This window comes from Myotis myotis, unplaced genomic scaffold, assembly GCF_014108235.1.
Source record: "Myotis myotis isolate mMyoMyo1 unplaced genomic scaffold, mMyoMyo1.p scaffold_m19_p_8, whole genome shotgun sequence".
Lineage (NCBI taxonomy): Eukaryota > Metazoa > Chordata > Mammalia > Chiroptera > Vespertilionidae > Myotis > Myotis myotis.
The window spans coordinates 22,705,080-22,723,508 of NW_023416390.1; the positions used below are offsets into that span (position 1 = coordinate 22,705,080).

The window sequence follows — 18,429 nt, forward strand, 5'->3', positions numbered from 1 at the left end:
CTTGCTGTTTACCACACGGCCATGGAGGCTGCGGAGGCCTCTGCTCCCTCTTGTCTGGCTGTCGCTCCCCTTCGCCGGGCCTTCCTTCCCATCTGCCGCTCAGACACTTCACCCAAGACCTCCTGTCCCTTTCCCAGCTGGGAATCTGGGGCCTGCGGGGAGGGAGGAAGGGAAATGGGATCGAGCCCAAGGGTAACCCGACTCCTCGGAGTGGGCTTGGGCGCAGACACACCATCGGGGAGGAGGCTGGGACTCGGTTAAACTTGGTGAGGGTCTGGGGGCACCTGGAGGGAGGGAAGGAGAGGAGTGGAGTCCAAGTCCCCTCCTCTGCTGCCCCCTCCCTCCACAGCTCCCTCGAAACTGGAGCCGGGGGCCCTAAAAATAGCCCCCGAGGAGCAATTGCCAGCAGGCCGCCCTGGTGACCTTCTGGGTAGCGCAGGCTGAAGGCGGGCGGGCAGCAGAAAGGCAGGGCGCCGGCCCCCCAGGACTCATCTTCCAGGCACCATCCCCCGGGCGCCCCCGTGGCAGTCGGTTCCAGCACCCCCCAGCCCAGCTCGCTGAGGCCATGCAGAAATCGCGGGGCCTGCGAGGCGAGGAGGCGGGCACCAGGGCACCCCCCAGCCCCGGGGTGCCTCCGAAGAGGGCCAAGGTGGGGGCCGGCGGAGGGGCCGGGGCCGGCGGAGGGCTCGTGGCCGGGGCGCCAGTCTTCCTTCGGCCCCTGAAGGACGCCGCAGTGTTTGTGGGCTGCGACGTGCGGCTGCGGGTGGTGGTGAGCGGAGCGCCCCAGCCCAGCCTCAGCTGGTTCCGAGATGGGCAGCTCCTGCCCCCGCCAGCCCCCGAGCCCAGCTGCCTGTGGCTGCGGAACTGCGGGGCGCAGGATGCCGGCAAGTACAGCTGCAGGGCCCAGAACGAGCGGGGCCAGGCCTGCTGCGAGGCCGTGGTCACAGTGCTGGAGGTCGGAGGTAATGGGGAGGGAGGGGCTGGGTGGGTGGTCAGAGGTAGAGGACTGCCAGGGCCAGGTGCATTCATCCAGACTTCTTCCCAGGTGCTTTGGCGTCTCAGCTGCGCTGACCCAGAAGTGCCCACCAAGAGGAAAGTGCAGGGAAAGGGGTGTCAAGGTAGAGAAGCTCCCCACAGGAAGGTCAGAGGTCATGGGTCAGCAGTGGGTAAGCAAAGCCCGAGCCCCACTCAGGCCTCACTGGGGATTCCATAGTGGACACCCTCATAGTTTCCCCGTAGCAAGAGGCCACCTGCAGAAAATCATCTTCATCAGCTCCAGTAACTTAGACCTGAGACTCCTGATCAGCTCCTGACAGGTGTGTGCGCCCCTGGTCCAGCTGCGATGTTGAGGGGATGGGTCAGAGCTCCTTGCAGTCTGTTGCTGGGGGAGGTTGGTATGCCCAGCACCAGGCTGGTTGGAAGAAGCCAGTGGGTGGATGAGTATTAATAAATGGGGTCCAGGGCAACAGGAGATAGGTCTGGGGGCTCCCAGGCATGTATGGAGGTGTGTGCCTGAGAACCTACATGTCAGCATGTGCTTGTGTGCATATGTGTGGGGGTTGTGGGCTGTGGAGGGGTTTGGTGGTACAAGCAGATGAGGGACAGAGGTTTGTGGAGTTGGTGTAGGAAGCCCATGGCCTGGACACACTAGCGAAGGTTTGGAGAGCATGGAAAGGAAATGCTTAGGCGGGTGCCCGGGCCCTGCCCCTCTTGTGTAGAGTGCTAGTCTTGTGTGAAGGGACCAAGGATGGTCCCAGGCAGGAGAGTGTCTGAGGCTGGGCTTGGTGCTCAGGGTCCTGTGGGTGTGTGTGCCTGACCAGGGCCCATTCTCCTTAGGTCCTTGTTGGGGCTTCCTTTTTTACCTTCTCTAGGCCAAAGGCAGAGCCTTAGGTTAACTGAGCCTTAAGAAACAGAATTCTGAGGAAATAGACTGCAGTTAGGGGAGATGGCAGCGAGCTTGGGGGAGGACACTGAGTGTGTCTGGGCAGTTTCAAGAGGGAATTCTCACTCCAGCTGGCTGGTGTCATGTAGGGGTACATCCTTGGGGGCTGAGGAGGAGGCATAGGCATATGAAGTGCCTTAGTAGCTGGAGGGAAAGGAGATGCTAAGGTGCAGCCATGGCAGGAGATGGAGCAGGGGCTCACCCCCCCTCTGTCAGCATCTTCTCTTTCCCTAGCTCCACCCTGCCCACCCTCCTACAGTCTTCAGTGACTAGTTCCTTGGAGTTTCCTGAGGCCAAGCATGAGGCAGAGAGGGCCAAGGCTGGCTTCCTTGACTGGCCTTCTACTTGGCCAGGTACAGGCTTTCCCAGTCTGGAGTTAGAGAATGGGGCTCATCCTGGAAGAGCTTTGAGCTGGGGAGGGATCGGACTCCTTGGGGGATCTTAGCTCTGGTCCCCTAAGGGGATGGGAAACAGAACGTAAATCGAAGGGCATGATAGATAGAGTGATGAGACTGCAGCTCAGGGAAAGGAAGTGCTGAGGAGCTTGGTGGTCGCAAAGTTTGTTTAGAGCTGGAAAGAACCACAAGGAACTGAAGCTTCAGATGCCTCCTTTTACAGGTGGGGACACTGTGGCCCAGAGCGCAGGGAGATCTGCCCAAAGACATACAGCTAATTATGGCCACCTTGAATTAAGAACCCAGGTTTTCTCTCTGGAAGCTTTTTACTGCTCCGGGAGTTCTAGAGGAGGGAGAGAGTAAGCGAGGGGAGCTGTCCATTGTGTAGAGAGTAGCTCAGGCCTGGCCTTGAAGATGAGAGCCTCCTAGCCTGCCCTGGTCCCCCAAAGTAGGCAGAGTGATAGGGTACTAGAGCCCCTTTCCATGGGGCAGAGTTGTCTTCTCAGCCCCTCTGTCATCTGGGTGGCATGGCCAGCAGGCTGAGCCCTGGCTGGCATATCTAGATGGAGGCCAGGGGGATGGTCTCCAGGCTGTTCTGTTGGAACAGCATGTGGGAGAGGAAAGGACCCTGGGGGCAGTGGCACTGGACTTGGGGCCTTTAGACAGTCATGTTAAACAGGAAGAGGGTTGGGCTGCAGCAAGTCACATTTGAGAACTTTTCCCACCTGTGAAACCTTTAGCCCAAGAGCAGCTTTATAATTAATATTAATTGGTAATAATTTTTAGTAGTAACTTATAATAGTATGAATAGCTACTACGCTACCGTGTGGCAGGCAATATGCTGTCATATCCTTTGACATATCATTTAAGCCCCACATAGCTCTGGGGAAACTGAGGCACAGAGGGATTAAGTGGCAGGCACTGCTGTACAGATAGCATGTGGCAGAGCAGGGATGAAAGCCTTGGTTTGTTCCACTGCGAAGAAGAACCACGTACTTAACGACTACACCCCTCCCACATGATTTGGGGGAGGTAGGGGCTTTGCTTTGGTGATGCTGGGGGCTGACTAGGTGAGTCTGGCTTCTTTCTCTTCCTATTGCCTCCTCACTCCCACCAGTCCCTGCCCAATGGCAAGTGCTGGTCAGGGGCAGCTGGGCAAGTAGCTCAGCATTGCTCAGACTTTCTCATGGAAAACGTTCTTGGTTAGGATCAACAGTGGGAGGACTTCAGGGCTCTCGAGGAAGCCCAGCCAGGACCTGGATGCAGAGGGAAGGAGGCAGTTTCCTGGCTGGAACTGTTGTCTGGCTCAGCAAGATGGGGTTGATGCTGAGGTTCCTGGCACTCCTAAAGCCTGAACTGTTAGCTCAAGAATGGAGGGACATTGCATGGCTTGGAGAGGCTGGGCCCTTGAGAAGACAAGTGGACTGAAGGATGGAAAGTTTGAAAGATGGGAAACAGAAGGTTGGGATTGAGGGCCTAGAAATGAGGAAAGAATAGGAACAGTGAAGATGGTAGAAATATAGAATCCTTAACACATGTAAAGCACCTGATCTCATTTCATTTTTTAATTCCTTAGCCCAGGTTACTGTTATGCTATTACATGTATAAGAAAACGGGGTTATAGAGGGAATTTACCCAAGGTCACATGGCTAGTAAGGTGGCAGAGACAGATCTGAAAGCCAGGCCTCTGGGTCTAGGTCCACATTTCCTGTCAATATCCCAAAGTCATCTCCTGGCCTGTCTCCAAGACAGGCAGGCAGTCTTCTCCTTCGAAATCTCAGGTTCCCATCTGCATGTGCAAATCAAGTGACCAGAGTAAGTGCCACCCTCAAAGCTTGGGGCATGTGGCTGGAAGGGAAGGTCTGCACTAAAGGGCAGGGGGTAAGGAGGATCTGATGATGCTCACTGTCCAGCTAGGAGTTTCATAGCCAAGAAACCAGTGTCAATCGGAAGGGCCAATGGTCAACAGATGGTAGTGAACCATGCAGGAGGTGGGGGATTTGAAGAGAGGTTAGGGACAGGGAGAAAGGGCCAGTTTATTTATTTTATTTTTTAAATATATATATATTTTTAAATTGGTTTCAGAGAGAGGAAGGGAGATACAGAACTAGAAACATCAATGATGAGAATCATTGATTGGTTGCCTCCTGTATACCCTCCACTGCAGATCGAGCCCACAACCTGAGCATGTGACCTGACCAAGAATCGAAACATAACCTTCTGGTTCATAGGTCGGTGCTCAACCACTGAGCCACACCAGTCAGGTGAGAAAGGGCCAGTTTAGACAAGGGAAAGGTGGGGAATAATACACCAGAGCCTGCATTGAGGTATATTCTGAAGTTGTCATCTTTTTCACCTGGAATTTGGAATGTCTGGATAAAAAGCCAGGAGGGAACCACTATGGAGTTGGGGATAGGTATGGAGTGTCTCCATCCATGCATGCCAGGTCCTAATCAGGAGAGGAGGAGGGACCAGGGAGGAGCTCCTGGAGGAAAGAAAGAGAAGAGCAGAGAGACGCGGAAATCAGCCTGAAGCAAGGCAGGTCCTCCCAAGCAGATCCTGAGTGGAATGTGAGATGGAAACTTCTCGAGCCATTTTTTGCAAAAGGTCTGGGTCAGGACAGAGAAGGGAGGGAGGCTGGATGAATGAGCTGCTGCAGGAAGATTTACTATCCCCATCCCCACCACCTCTTGTCCTCTCCACCTCCAGCTTTGTCATCCATTCCCATGTTTATCAGGTGGCTACTGTGTGTCAGTCCCTGTTCTCAGGATACATGAGTGTGGGGAGGGGGTAAAGCCCCAAACTCCTGTCCTCCTAGAGCAGTAGTTTTCAACCTTGGCTGCACATTAGAATCACCTGGGAACCTTTTTAAAATCCTGATTTCTGGGCCTCATCCTCCGGAAATTCTGTTTCTTTGTTATGGAGTGGGGCCACAACATTAGTAACAAAGAAACAGAATTTCCAGAGGATGAGGCCCAGAAATCAGGATTTTAAAAAGATTCCCAGGTGATTCTAATGTGCAGCCAAGGTTGAGAACCACTGTCCTAGAGATGACACAGCATTCAATAAGCATAACAAATAAGCAAAAATTATACAGTATGCTAGAAATACAGGGTTTCAAGCTCAGGGTAAGTGAACGAAGGGAAAGGAGAAACTGAATCTAGGCATGAAAGAGAGGAGGCAAAGAGTAGGGGAGTGAGGCAGGGCATGATGACAGGGGTTTTCTCTGGTAGGGGAAATGCTGGCAGTGCAGAAATTAGAAGTCTGGGTTTGGGAAATGAGAGGGGGCCACAGCAGTACAGCCATGGAGGAAAAATGGGGTAATATTGGATCTACCCTGCAAGCATGCCCCAGGTCAACCTTGTGGGGGTGAACAGAGCAGGCCCAGAGCGGGAACACAGAATCCCACAGGCCTCTGCTCAGCCCAGCTGTCCCGTCACTCACGCCCGTTGCCCATTGGTTATTTTTGCTATGGAATGTGCCAGCCCCTCGGATTCTCCTGGAGAACAGGGGCTCAGGTTACTCCCTCTCCGCACTCAGCTCCCCCATCTGTGAGTGGGTGTGTTTGGGGGTGGCAGGGAAAGGGCCTGTGGGTGGTCAGGGTCCTCTGGCTGGAAATGATATAGACACACATGTGTACCCTCTCAGCACAGGTCCCTGTGCATGTATCTGCATGTAGAACATTTGCCTCTGGGTATCTGGGGAACTGAACCACTTGCATGTACCCAGAATGTACCAGACATGACTGTAAAGTAAAGGGGCCACAAATAACTTCAGGGGCCAAGTGGAAACTGATCATGAGCAAGGTCCTGTTGTCAGCAGCTGAACTTGAGCATGCTTGCCCCCCCTAAAATATGTACTGTGCAGGCTGAACAAAACTCATCCGTTGGCTCTGTATTTATTTTGGACCCATGCTTTCAAGAAATAAAGTTAGGGAACCTACTGACCAATCAGTGTGTGAGTCTTTATGGCACAGTGGTCACTAATTCCATCACAGTGTCTGGATCAGAATCCCGATTCTACCAATTGTTGGCTGTGTGACATTGGGCAAGTAACCTCTCTGTGCCTAAGTCTTCCCCTTGTTGTGAGGATTTAGTGAATTTATTCATAGAAAGTGCTTAACACGCTAAGGTGCATACTAAGCATACAATAAGTGTTGATGATAATGACTCTGTAGTCACATCTCGGAAACCAGGACTGGCACTACTTGTGTATGCTGGGATAGAAATTTGGATTTGGGGGACACATGGAGACACACAACCTGTGTGGCTTTGGCTAAGTGACAGGACTTTTCTGAGCCTTAGTCTTGTAGGTTAAATGAAGCCAGTTAAGCTCATAAAGATTTCAAGCTCATAGGGTTGTTGTGAATGAGGTAGCATTTATAAAGTGCCTGGCACTTAGTAGATGGTTAAGAAAGTTACAGTAATTGGGTGGAAAGTAGAGTTTTGTGTAGGCAAAGTGTGCATAATGCTATGGGGAAACTAAGAAAGTTTGGTGAGTACGCTCACCTGTGAGTGAGAAGATGGGTCCTATTTGTGAATAATTAGGAGAGCTTCTTGGCACCTTAGCTTGTGTGTGTGTGTGTGTGTGTGTGTGTGTGTGCAGGGATAGAGTACCTATCATCAAGAAACTCAAGAGCCCTCTCTGGGCTTTCCTGAGAAGCCTGGGGGTGTTTACAGCTGGGGCCATGTCAGCACGGAGCCCCCAGCCACGAGGAGCCTTGTCCTGTGTACGACCTAGGCGCCCTCACCCAGCGCTGTGGCCTGCAGCATACTCGGCCACCGCGAGTTGGGTACCGCCTGGCACAGGTCCGTGTGCGCATGTTTGTAGAGTGAGCAAGTCGAGATGCGCTGACCTTCCGGAGCCGTCCCGCGGGAAGCGGAAGGAGGTGGCGTGGAGATTGCGTAGGGCTGCCAATGAGAGCGTGGCCCGATCTCTCGTGGGGGCCACTGCACCCCTTTCTGTGCCTCAGTTTCCCCATGTGTCCAGGGCCCGGGAGGCAGATGAGGGATGGGAGTGCGGGAGCACAGGTGATACCCGTCCCAGGGGACGCAGGGGTGCAGGCCAGGGAAGGGGAGCCAGGTGGGGTGCGGGCTGGCGGGGGAGGGGCGGGCTCTGGGCGCGGCCGCCGCCTTCCCCGCGCCGGGCTCCCGCGCCCCCGAGGCTGCTTCCGCCACCGGCGCTGGCTCCAGTCCGCTCCCCGGCCGCCCCCGGCCCCGCCTCCGCCTCCGACTCCGCCTCGCCCCCGCCCGTCCCCTCCTCGCCCGGCCGCCCGCCCGGCCCCCTCCCCCGCCATGAAGAAGCTGTGGGTGAAGAAGCGTTTCCAGGTGAGGGCTCCGGGGGCGGGCGGCGCCGGGAGGGGGTAGGAAGGGCTGGGCACCCGGAGGGAGGGCGGGTCACCGCGGCTGGGCCCGGGGAGGGGGCGCTGGAGTCGCGCCGGTCCCACCCTGGCCGCTGAGGCCGCGGGGCCGGGCGCTCAGGGGACTCCCGGATCTGCTGTATGAGCGCACAGCCCCCCGCCCCTCCCCGCGCGGAGCCCCCTCCCCGCCCCCCCCATCGACTGTATTCCCCGCGACCACCCGGGGAGATCTCCGCGCCGCCTTTGGCGTGGAGCGCCCACTAGCTTCTTGGCCACCTTGTTCTCTTCTAGCCTCTGGCCAACCTGGGCCCGGGCCCTGCCCGGCTTCCCCCAGCCCCCCACTCTGGAGCCTTCCATCTTCCCGAGCTCCTGGAAGCCCGGCACAGGGATCCGCGCTGAGCTCAATAGATTCCCCAAGCCCTGCCTTGTCCTCGCATACCCGGGCCTCCTTCCTGCATTCCTGAGGCCCCGGCCTTTTGGGGTACTTTGCCTTCTGGCCCCCATCACCCTCCCTGCCCTCTTGACACCTATCCTTGGGATCTGTCTTGCTCCCGGCAGGAATTTGTGTCCTTATCTCTCCATCTCCCAATCAACCAAGCAACCTCCACCCCCCCCCCATCTCTTCCTTTATCTCATCTCCCAGTCATCCAAGCAAACACTGCCCCCTCCCCCCAATCTCTTCACCTCAGCCAGCCCCCTATCCTGTCTCCTAGCCTCTGTCCCTGGGGGTGTCGCTCAGGTCCCCAGTGCTGTGAGACTATGAATTATGACCCACAGCCTTGCTGTCCTCTCTCTCCTTCCTCCCCTGCTCCTCCCCAGAGCCAAGCTGACTCCCGGTGGGAGGGCTGACAGGCAAGGAAGAGTGGAGACATTCTCTGTGTGGAAAGTTGGCCACCTTGAGTCTCTGTCCCACCTCCCCCCACCCCCCTGCCCACTGGCCCTGGAATGTTTGGACAGGAGGTATAGGGATGTCAGAAGCGAGCCTTCCCCTCAACAACTCATTCTGGCTTTTCTCTTTCAGAAAACCGGCCACTCCCGCCGGGCCTTTAGCCGCCTCACCCATGGTGTGTGGACTGTGGGCTTCCTGCTCTACCCCATCCCACTCCTTCTCTTGGTCCATGCTCCTACGTGAGGCACCCAAGTCCCGAAGACAGCTCATGAGATGTGGGACCCCCCCCCCCCCCCCCGCCACACACATACATGCATCCATACTCACCTACCCACCCAAGAAGGCCCCTGTGCCCTGCTGCTGAGAAAGGACCTAGCAAAGCGGGGGGAGGGGGAAGAGTCATACACATTCCACCATAGGTTCACTGTTCTTCATCCACGGGACAGAGTGAGGATGGGCTCATTGCCATAGTTTGGCTACCAGTACATGGCTCCTGCTTGTCGTGGCACTCAGAGAAACTGAGGCTCAGAACCGGATAGAGTCTGGGAAAGTTAAACATGGCCCAGAAATGTTGCTTCTAGCCTAACTGGGCATTTTTGAAGACCACTCAGCAGAAGAGAGGGATGGGGAAGAGGGTTCCCGTCACATCATGATGCAGAACAGATGAGGGTGTGGTTTTCAAGGAGGGGTCAAAACACAATACAAATATTGTAATAGCAGGTGAGCCTGACCCCTAATGGGGGGTGGCTGGGCTGAGCACAAGCAGGCATGTGTGTGTGTGTGTGTGTGTGTGTGTGTGTGTGACCAGTGAGTACACCAGTAAAAGTGCCAAGGGTACAGGAATAACCAGCCAAAGCATGCGGGCTTCCCGGCCCTGGGCACACTGGGAGCTTGCAGGCAGTCAAGAACTAGAGATGCTTTCCCCATCCCAGGTGTCTCCCTCCCCAGCCCTGGTCCCACAGGGCATCTCTGGGCACTGGGTATCCTTGTGCCCTCTCTGCTGCCTGCCCACCATGCCCTACCCCACAAACGCTCTGATAACAGTCTGTCCATGTCTCTCTTCTGCTGCTCCTATGGAAGCGAAGTTTTCCGCTCCTGCAGAAAGCAAAGTTACGGTAGGAAACTGGCTCCTGCCCTAGCCCTCCACTCCCCCCTCTTCCCTGCCCAACCCGCCTCTCCTCACCCTGCCTCAGCTGCACCCTGATGTGTTCCGGCTGGCTTGGGGTAGAGGACAGGCTGGTCCTGCGATTGGTCGAGTGCCCTGACAATACGACTCTGAGGTGACTCCCCTTTATTCCTGGGGTACTGGAACCCAGAATTTAGAGCCTTGGAACCTAGGACCTTGTTATTTGGGGGGCTGCATGGGAACTTAAGCTACCACTGGCAGGGGAGGAGGGGTTGGGGCTGAGGCCCTGGTAATTCATTAGGTAGTTGAGGGGACTACAAGGAAGCGAGGGTGAGTACCCAGGGGCCCAGAGTTGGAGCCAGGGAATTGGCAGGGGAGGGGTTACCCTGAGCAGCCCAGGATGGGCAGGGGAATATGGGGAACAAAAGAGAGGAGAAGATAGGTACCAGACATCCTACAGTGGTAAGATGGAGCCTGCTGTGAGAGCGGTAGGAGGTGACATGGGGGAGAGTTGTAATGAGAGGGAAGAGGGCCCTGCCCACACAGGCCCCTGTTTCTTCAGACTTGGAGACAGGTGAGGATGACATCAGCGATGTGCAAGGGACCCAGCGCCTGGAGCTTCGGGGTGACAGGACCTTCAGCACCCCCACAGGTGAGCTGTCTGGGGTGCTCAGAGAGCAGGCGGGTGGGCCTCCCACGAGAGGCGTGTGTGCTTCACCATGCTCCTTTCTCCAGGGGGCTCCGACACCCTGGTGGGCACCTCCCTGGACACTCCCCCGACCTCCATGACAGGCACCTCCGAAGAGCAAGTGAGCTGGTGGGGCAGCGGGCAGACGGTCCTGGAGCAGGAAGTGGGCAGCAGGGGTGGCACCCGCCGCCTCCCGGGCAGCCCAAGGCAAGCACAGGCGGCCGGGGCCAGGCCACGGCACCTGGGGGTGGAGCCGCTGGTACGGGCATCTCGAGCTAATCTGGTGGGCGCAAGCTGGGGGTCAGAGGATAGCCTTTCGGTGGCCAGTGACCTGTATGGCAGCGCATTCAGTCTGTACAGAGGACGGGCGCTCTCGATCCACGTGTAAGTAATGCTTCTCAGGGGCCTGCACTGTCCCACATTACCATGCTGTCCTGCACTTCCCCTCCACCCCCACCTCCCGGCACCATCCACCCCTCCGTGCACTTCTCCACCTTCCATTGCTTCCACTCCCAGCCCCAGCTATTCACTCATCTTCCCACACTGCTCCATCCGTCTCCTGTGCCATCACCACCCACATCCTCCCACACCTACTGTTCTGGCTCACCATGCCCTCTCCATGGTCTCTGTACCCCTCTGTCCCTTCCTTGTCTCCTCCAAAATCTCCACTTTCCCTGGGGCCCTCTCCTGCCTCACCCATTCAGGCTCCAGTTGTCCCCAGGATCCCCCCCCTTGGGGCCCCCTCCGTGCCTGCTGTCTCTGCAGCTGCTGCCTTTTCATTCTCTGCACATTCCTGTTCCCTGTGGGCCTTTCTCTGGGAGGAACGGAACCACGGCAGCTCCCGGGAGAGCAGGAGAGAGCAAGGAAGCAAGAGCACACCAGGAGAGAGCAGAGAGCGAGGTGGTCAGGGGGCAGGTGGGGTCAGGGGCCTGGGAAAGCAGGAGTATGTGGGGGGGGTGGGGGAAGTAGGGACCAGGGCAGGGAGTGATGGAGACAGGAGGCTGGGGTAGAGGCAGAGGGGTTGGAATGCTGGAGGGGGGTGTCTGTGATGATCTTGTGGGAAACGCCTGAGGGTGGGTTTGAAGGTTGTCCTGGTAGGGGGTGTTGAGCACAGGTGTTGGAGTGAGGCATTGGAGCCATTTTTGGAGATTTGGGGGTTGGCCGATACAGAAGAGAGTGCTATGGTAGAAGAGGGGAGTGGCTGGTGAAAGCTGTATTGGGGGCATTTGGGGAGTTGACAGGGGCCTGATTTGTGATGGGTGTGGGTGTGTTGGGGGGTTGGGATCATCATGGAAGAGAAGGAAGGGGCCTGTTGTGGGTAAGGAGGTTTGAACGGCTAGTGGTGGGTAGGGGAGAGGTCTGGGCAGGGGCAGGGGCAGGGGCAGGAGAGGCTCCCTTGCTTTATCTGATTGGAATTAGCCAGGTGCTCCTGTGCCCTGGACTTGCCTTTTCCTTCCCTGCCTGTCTTTGCCAGGCTCCAGCCAGAGCCTGGAGTTGCTATGGCAACTTCGAGGAACCCATTTCCTTAGTGATGTCTGTGGTACAGAGGCTGGCCTGGAGCTAGAATCTGCCGGCAAGAGGCCTCCTTGGCTGTCCCAATTTCTCTCTTGCCTCACCCAGTTCCCATGGGCCATTCTTCAAGGACTGTGCTGTAGAGTAGATTCTGCCTCCCTTCAGGTGGCTGGCTGAGGTTCTGCGCCCTCAGGGCATTATGGGTTGCCATCCCCATGTCTCGCACCCCCCCACCCCCACCCCCCCACCCCCCCCACCCCCGTCAGAGGTGAGGTCTACAGTGGAGGTTGCGAGGTTGCTGACCCAGGTAGTCTAAAACATCCTTAGAATTTATGCTTGTGGCTGGTACCCTATTTCTCCTCTTTCCAGTGCCCCCAGAATCCCAGACATTTTGGAGGGAGAAGGGCTCACAAGTCAGACTTCGCTGGCTTTCCATCCTAGCACCATTTCCTAGCAGTCTCACCCTGCTAAGGCACATTTACCTCTATAGGCCTCAGTTTCTTCATCTGTAAATGGACCTGTAACAGTTCCCATCTGAAAGGGTTGTTGTGAGGATTAAATGACTCAGTGCATTTAAAGCATCTAGCACACGCCTGGCACACAATAAGTACTCAGTGAGTCATTTCATACTTTGTATTCAGCTCTCTAATGTGTCAGGTGAGATGCTAACATCTCAGATTCCCTTTCTTATTAATCTTTACGTTTAGCAAGGGTCCAGGTGGGGGAAACTGAGGCCCAGCTCTTGGACTCAAAGCTCTGTAGGTGAGAGGTGTGCTCTGGACTGACCAGCTCCTTCCCGTCTCCTCTTCGCCGGCACTCCCAACTCGGGCCCACGCAGTAGTTATTTCTGAACTGAGTTATTTCTGAGCACACCCCTTTGGGGAGCCTCTGTGCTTCTCCCGGGAGTTCCAAGGACTCAGGTAACGTCCCCAGGGGCAGGACAAAGTCAAAGGCCTGCACTGGGAGCAGACTGATGAAATGGAATGGGAACCTGGGCATCCTAGCCTCCTACCCTAGGGACCCCTGCTACCACCTGCTGTGTCCTCTCAGTACTGGACTCAGGTCAGAGCTGGTGTTAGGTAACCCCAGGGATGGAGCGTTGCTCCTGGAAGGAAGGCTGAAAGGCTGGTGCCTGTTCTGGGGCCGCTGTGAAGGCGCCATGTCCTGCGGAGGATGGGCAGGACTGTGGGGGGCAGCTGGGGGCAGGAATGGGTGGGAGGCTGCATTCCTGAGAGGGCCCCTCCCGGTGCACCCCTTCTGCCTTCCCTCACCACGTCATCCTTTGGGTCCTAAACCTCATTCTTTTCTCTCCCACCGCTCTGTTTTGTTTCCGCTGTTCCCCAGCTTCCAGGGCTGGGGGGAGGGGCTGGCCCGAGCGCCTGGGGCTGAGTCCTACCTGGACCCAGTCACTAGCCCCATCTCCCGGTGCCTGAGCCGCCGCCTCTCCCCAGCACCGCACCTGCCCTGGCTGTACCTTCCTCTTTGCGGGGAGGGGTGGTGGTCTGGCCCATGTCACCCCAAGCCTTCCCCGCATGTCCCACCGCCAACCCCTGTCCCTAGCTAAGGGTCTAGGAGGGGAGGCCGCCTGAAGCTTCTACCCTCTTGGTCTCGGTTCCGCAGCAGCGTCCCGCAGAGCGGACTGCACAGAGAGGAGCCCGACCTTCAGCCTCAGCCAGCCAGCGAAGCCCCTCGTCGCCCGGCCCTGCCGCCTCCCTCCAAATCCGCGCTGCTGCCCCCACCGTCCCCTCGGGTGGGTAAGCGGCCCCCGCCGGGGCCCAGCGCCCAGCCCCCGGCCACCCCCACGGCGCCCCACCGGCGCGCTCAGGATCCGGTGCTGCCCGAAGACGCCACCGCCGAAGAGAAGCGAGGGAAGAAGGCCAAGTCGTCGGGGCCCTCGCTGGCGGGCACGGCCGAGTCCCGGCCCCAGACGCCCCTGAGCGAGGCCTCGGGCCGCCTGTCGGCGCTGGGCCGCTCGCCGCGGCTGGTGCGCGCCGGCTCCCGCATCCTGGACAAGTTGCAGTTCTTCGAGGAGCGACGGCGCAGCCTGGAGCGCAGCGACTCGCCGCCGGCACCCCTGCGGCCCTGGGTGCCCCTGCGCAAGGCCCGCTCGCTGGAGCACCCCAAGTCCCACGGCGATGCCTCGTGGGGTTCGCCCGGGGCCTCTCAGGAGGAGCTGCGGGCGCCGGCGGGCAGCGTGGCCGAGCGGCGCCGCCTGTTCCAGCAGAAGGCCGCCTCGCTGGACGAGCGCACGCGGCAGCGCAGCCCGGCCTCCGACCTCGAGCTGCGCTTCGCCCAGGAGCTGGGCCGCATCCGCCGCTCCACGTCGCGGGAGGAGCTGGTGCGCTCGCACGAGTCCCTGCGCGCCACGCTGCAGCGCGCGCCGTCCCCCCGGGAGCCCGGCGAGCCCCCGCTCTTTTCGCAGCCCTCCACCCCCAAGCCCTCGCGCGCCGTGAGCCCTGCCGCCCAGCCTCCCCCTCCGAGCGTCGCGGGGAGGTCCGGGGATGAGCCGGGCAGGCCGCAGAGCCGCGGGCCGGCCGGCAGGACAGAGCTGGGGAAAGGCCCGCAGCAGGAGGTCAGGCGCCGGGACCAGTTCCCGCTCACCCGGGGCAGAACCATCCAGGAGTGCCGGAGCCCCGTGCCGCCCCCCGCCCCGGGCGACGCCCCCGAGGCCAGGACAAAAGCCCCTCCGGGTCGGAAGCGGGAGCCCCCGGCACAAGCCGTGCGCTTCCTGCCTTGGGCCACGCCGGGCCCTGAGGGCGCTGCTGTGCCCCAGGCGTCGGAGAAGAGCAGGGCGGGGCCTGAGGCCGAGAAGAGGCCGCGCCGAGGGCCGGAGGAGGATGGTCCCTGGGGGGCCTGGGACCGCAGAGGGACTCGCAGCCAGGGCAGAGGTCGCAGGGCCCGGCCCACTTCGCCTGAGCTTGGTAAGGCCTCCGGAAGCACCACTGAGAAGGTGCTGGGACTTGGGTGGGAGGGTGTTTGGGGAGAGGAGGCTGCTAGGATATGGCCTCCCGGGGCAGGAATGGACTCAAGCACAAGTCTGAGTGAAAGTTTTGAAGGTTGATGTGCTAAAACCTGCCTGCTGGTGAGATAGTGTGTGTGTGTATGTGTGTGTGTGTGTTGTGTTTTTTAGAGTGTTTGTGTTTTTATGGAGGCGAGGCTGAGGTGTGAGCAGAAACCCAGTGCCCAGATGCCTGCCATAGGCCCTCTGGGTCTAGGGGCCTGCTAGTCTGTTGGGTTAAGGACCTAACTGATGGAAGGCACTGGTGGAAATCCAAGGAGCTCCTCCCCACACCACCCCTTCGTGGGGGACGAGATGGAAGCCTGTCTCAATATACCAGTGTAATTGGTTAGGTCCCTGTTACAGGAAAGCTCTGGATCAGCCAACTCTCATCTCTGCCCTCCCCCTCCTGGCACCATCCCGGGACCCATCTGTAGCCACTAAGGCCTAACCCAGCCTCTCCTTCTAGCCTCTTTGTTCCCAATCTTGAGTCCCTGCAGCGCTGAGCTGACTGTGGTCACCTGCCAGCCTGTGTGTGGTCTCCCAATCTTCCTGTGGGTGATGGCCAATAGCCAGACTGCCCTTGCCCCTAACTCTGCTCATCCTGAACACCAACTTGGGGCCCACTCCTGGGTTGAAGCAGGGGAAGCCATCCTTCACTCGTTCCCACCCGCTGCTGCTTCCCCAGGCCAGAGGCCCCTACACACCGCTCCCAGGAGACCCTGTATGTCTTTTTCATTGCACTTACCACCCTGTATTTTTCTTCAGCAGAATCACTTTATTTTTCATTAAAGTATTACCGCCCCAAAATTTCTAGAGATGATTAGGCCCCTGTCCCTTGTTCTACTGGCCATCATTATTGCACATGCACAGCCATGTCCCAGGCATTGTTAACTGGGTGCCTAGGGGGTGTTATTTTAACTTAATCTGTATGCCAGCTTTGCGAGATATTGGGTATTATTTATCAGCTCCATCATACGGATAACAAAACTGAGGCACAGAGAGGTTATCTAATTTGCCGGTTTATGTCGCTAGAAGACAGCATAATTGGGATCATCACTGCTCTTTTGGCACTGTGCTTTATCTAGCTTATAGAACGTCAGAGTTAGAAACACCCAGAGAGATCTCTGTGTGTACAAGCGTCCCGTAAGCAGGGACCACATCTTATTTCCTCTTATCGCCCTGGTGCCAAGCAGAGCTTAGTATGCAGTGTTACTGTTTGATGGATGGACAAAATCAAAGCTGATTTTCATGGGGCCTCTCAGACGGCTATAGGGCAGCATCACTAATATGACAGTACATCCCATGTTGCCCTGTGACATCACTATTATTACTTACATGTCAGGTTGCTATTACCTTGTCTTCTGTCTGTATGGACACTTGTAGTATCTTGTGCCCCTCAGCGTGCCTTGCACAGGGATGATCTACCATCCCTGACCCCTGATTTGTGTAAAGATGTGGCAGGGCTCCTGCCTTCCTCCAGAAACAACCCTGTGGCTGAGGTTGAAGAGCAGACAAACTAATGCAGAGTCCTGGATGCCCTGTCCTCCTTGAGGACCCCCTTTCTATCTTTCTTCCCTGTCTCAGGACATTCAGGAGAGAGGTTTTTTGCTCCCCAACCCCCACCTTCTAGAAGCCCCTCTCTCTGGGTTTGGATTTCTAAATTGCAGGGCTGCCATCACAGCCTCTATCCCCGAGTCATCTCCATAGGACCATATCCCTTTACCCTGTCACCCGTGTCTCTGGCAGAGTCTTCGGATGACTCTTACGTGTCTGCTGGAGAAGAGCCCCTGGAGGCCCCTGTGTTTGAGATCCCCTTGCAGGACGCGGTGGTGGCCCCAGGGGCGGATGTGCTGCTCAAGTGTATCATCACCGCCAACCCCTCGCCCCAAGGTGAGCTCCAGAGTTGGGGCCTGGCTAAGGTTGAGACAGGGAGGGGTGGGTGAGGAGGGAAGCTCATCTGCTCCCGGGCTGGGCTGTCCTGACTCCTGCATGTGTTAGAGCTTCCCCAGAATCCCCTGAGAAAGGGGAGGGCAGGCCTGGGCTTCTGTTCGTGAGGGGAGTCCTCCAAATTCCCTAGGGTGGGGAGAGGAGAGGCTTGGGCTCTGTGTCGGGTGGGGGCTGGGGGGAGATTTGTCCCAGTGGGCCCCTGTGGGCCATGGTGACTGGGCACCCTGCTGCTTCCCCCCAGTGTCCTGGCAGAAGGATGGGTCCACGCTTCGCAGTGATGGCCACCTTCTCATCCGGGCGGAGGGTGAGCGGCACACCCTGCTGCTTCGGGAGGCCCGGTCGGCTGATGCTGGGAACTACACGGCCATCGCTACCAATGAGCTGGGCCAGGCCAGCTGCGCTGCCACGCTGGCTGTGAGACCTGGTAGGGAGCCTGTGGGCCCCAGGGCCGGGTGGGGTGAGCAGTGACCCTTCCCTGTAGGCCCAGGTCCCCTTCCCCTCCCAGCCTAGAGCTCAACTTTCAACCACTGTGCAGTTTGTTCTTGTGTCCCTTGCTCTGGTGGAAGCATTTTAAATGGCCTTGGCCTCAGGGCCGAGGCCAAATTCCCAAGGCACACAGCAGGCTGGCCAATTCATGAAGTCCCTGAAATTTGTCTTTAGACATCCTCTAAATGCCATCCTTTCATGGCATTTCCCTGAACAGGGTCCTATGGGGAAAGCAAATTATCCGTGAGTCTCAGAGAAAAAGAATCTCCCTGCTCAAAGGGCTTAAAAACCATCAGGAACCTCTGAGGTCATTTCCTCTCTAGAGCAGCCCCCCTGCTCCCTAAGAGAGATGCTTTTAAGTGCTTTCCTCCCTCCCTTGTTCCTTCCGTTGAACCCAAAGCTCTAAAGAGGGTCCAGCTGAGACCACTTCTTGGGAGGTGGCAGTGGCTGAGGCTGCCCTGTTTTCTATTTTTATGAAAGTCCTCACTTGGTGTCAGGCTACTTCCTTTGGGTTTAAGCCCAGTTGCTTTCAGGTTCAGGGTAGGGCTGGACTGGTGTCCATGTCCATGGCCATGGCCTGTTCAACTCATTCGGGTCACTGGGCCCAGCAATGTGTTGACCCTGGGCAGTGGGGGTGGGAGGAATTGAGGCTGGGAAAGGGGGCATTCCAGAAGCAAACGATGCAGACTCAACCCTCAAGGAGATTACGCTGGGTGATGACCCTCCACCAGAGGACTTAGGTTGGAAGAAAGTGCAGGGCAGATCAACCCTGTCCCTAGGAGAGTCGAGCAGTTGGTCAGTGTTGTGGGATGCTGGATGGAGAGACATGAGGGCCCTGAAGGAGGCTGGGATTTAGACTGGCAGCGGGAGGGGTGGGCATGGCAGGAGGGGCGAGAGAACACGCTGTTCTGTCCCTTCTTTCACTCAGCCCTGCTGGTGACAAGATTGCAGAGCCTGTCTTGCTGTGGGTCAGGGCCTCGGCACCTCCACCATCCACCATCAGGGAGTTCTGGTGGTGTCTGACCTGAGTCCAAGTCCTGCTTTACATCCTTATGGTTGTAACTCTCTCACTTTGCAGAAGAGC

General features: G+C 57.6%; 1 protein-coding gene across 9 annotated transcripts in view; it reads left to right on the forward strand.

Annotated features, from left to right (window-relative positions):
• Positions 1-440: 440 nt before the first annotated feature.
• Positions 441-18,429, forward strand: part of SPEG (striated muscle enriched protein kinase) — a 57,348-nt gene continuing 39,359 nt past the window's right edge. For 4 of the 9 annotated variants that reach the window (XR_004969438.1, XM_036319977.1, XM_036319978.1 and 1 more), the window contains exons 1-6: positions 441-962; positions 10,274-10,363; positions 10,447-10,783; positions 13,532-14,832; positions 16,659-16,802; positions 17,101-17,283. Coding sequence is in view for 8 of the 9 variants with exons in the window: in XM_036319977.1 (XP_036175870.1) it covers positions 566-962; positions 10,274-10,363; positions 10,447-10,783; positions 13,532-14,832; positions 16,659-16,802; positions 17,101-17,283 (2,452 nt within the window). In the remaining variant the exon portion in view is untranslated. Of the gene's footprint in view, positions 963-7,599; positions 7,665-8,717; positions 8,761-9,670; positions 9,701-10,273; positions 10,364-10,446; positions 10,784-10,826; positions 11,315-13,531; positions 14,833-16,658; positions 16,803-17,100; positions 17,284-18,429 lie in introns of those variants that run through there. The other 5 variants (XM_036319973.1, XM_036319972.1, XM_036319971.1 and 2 more) reach the window with 5 other exon arrangements.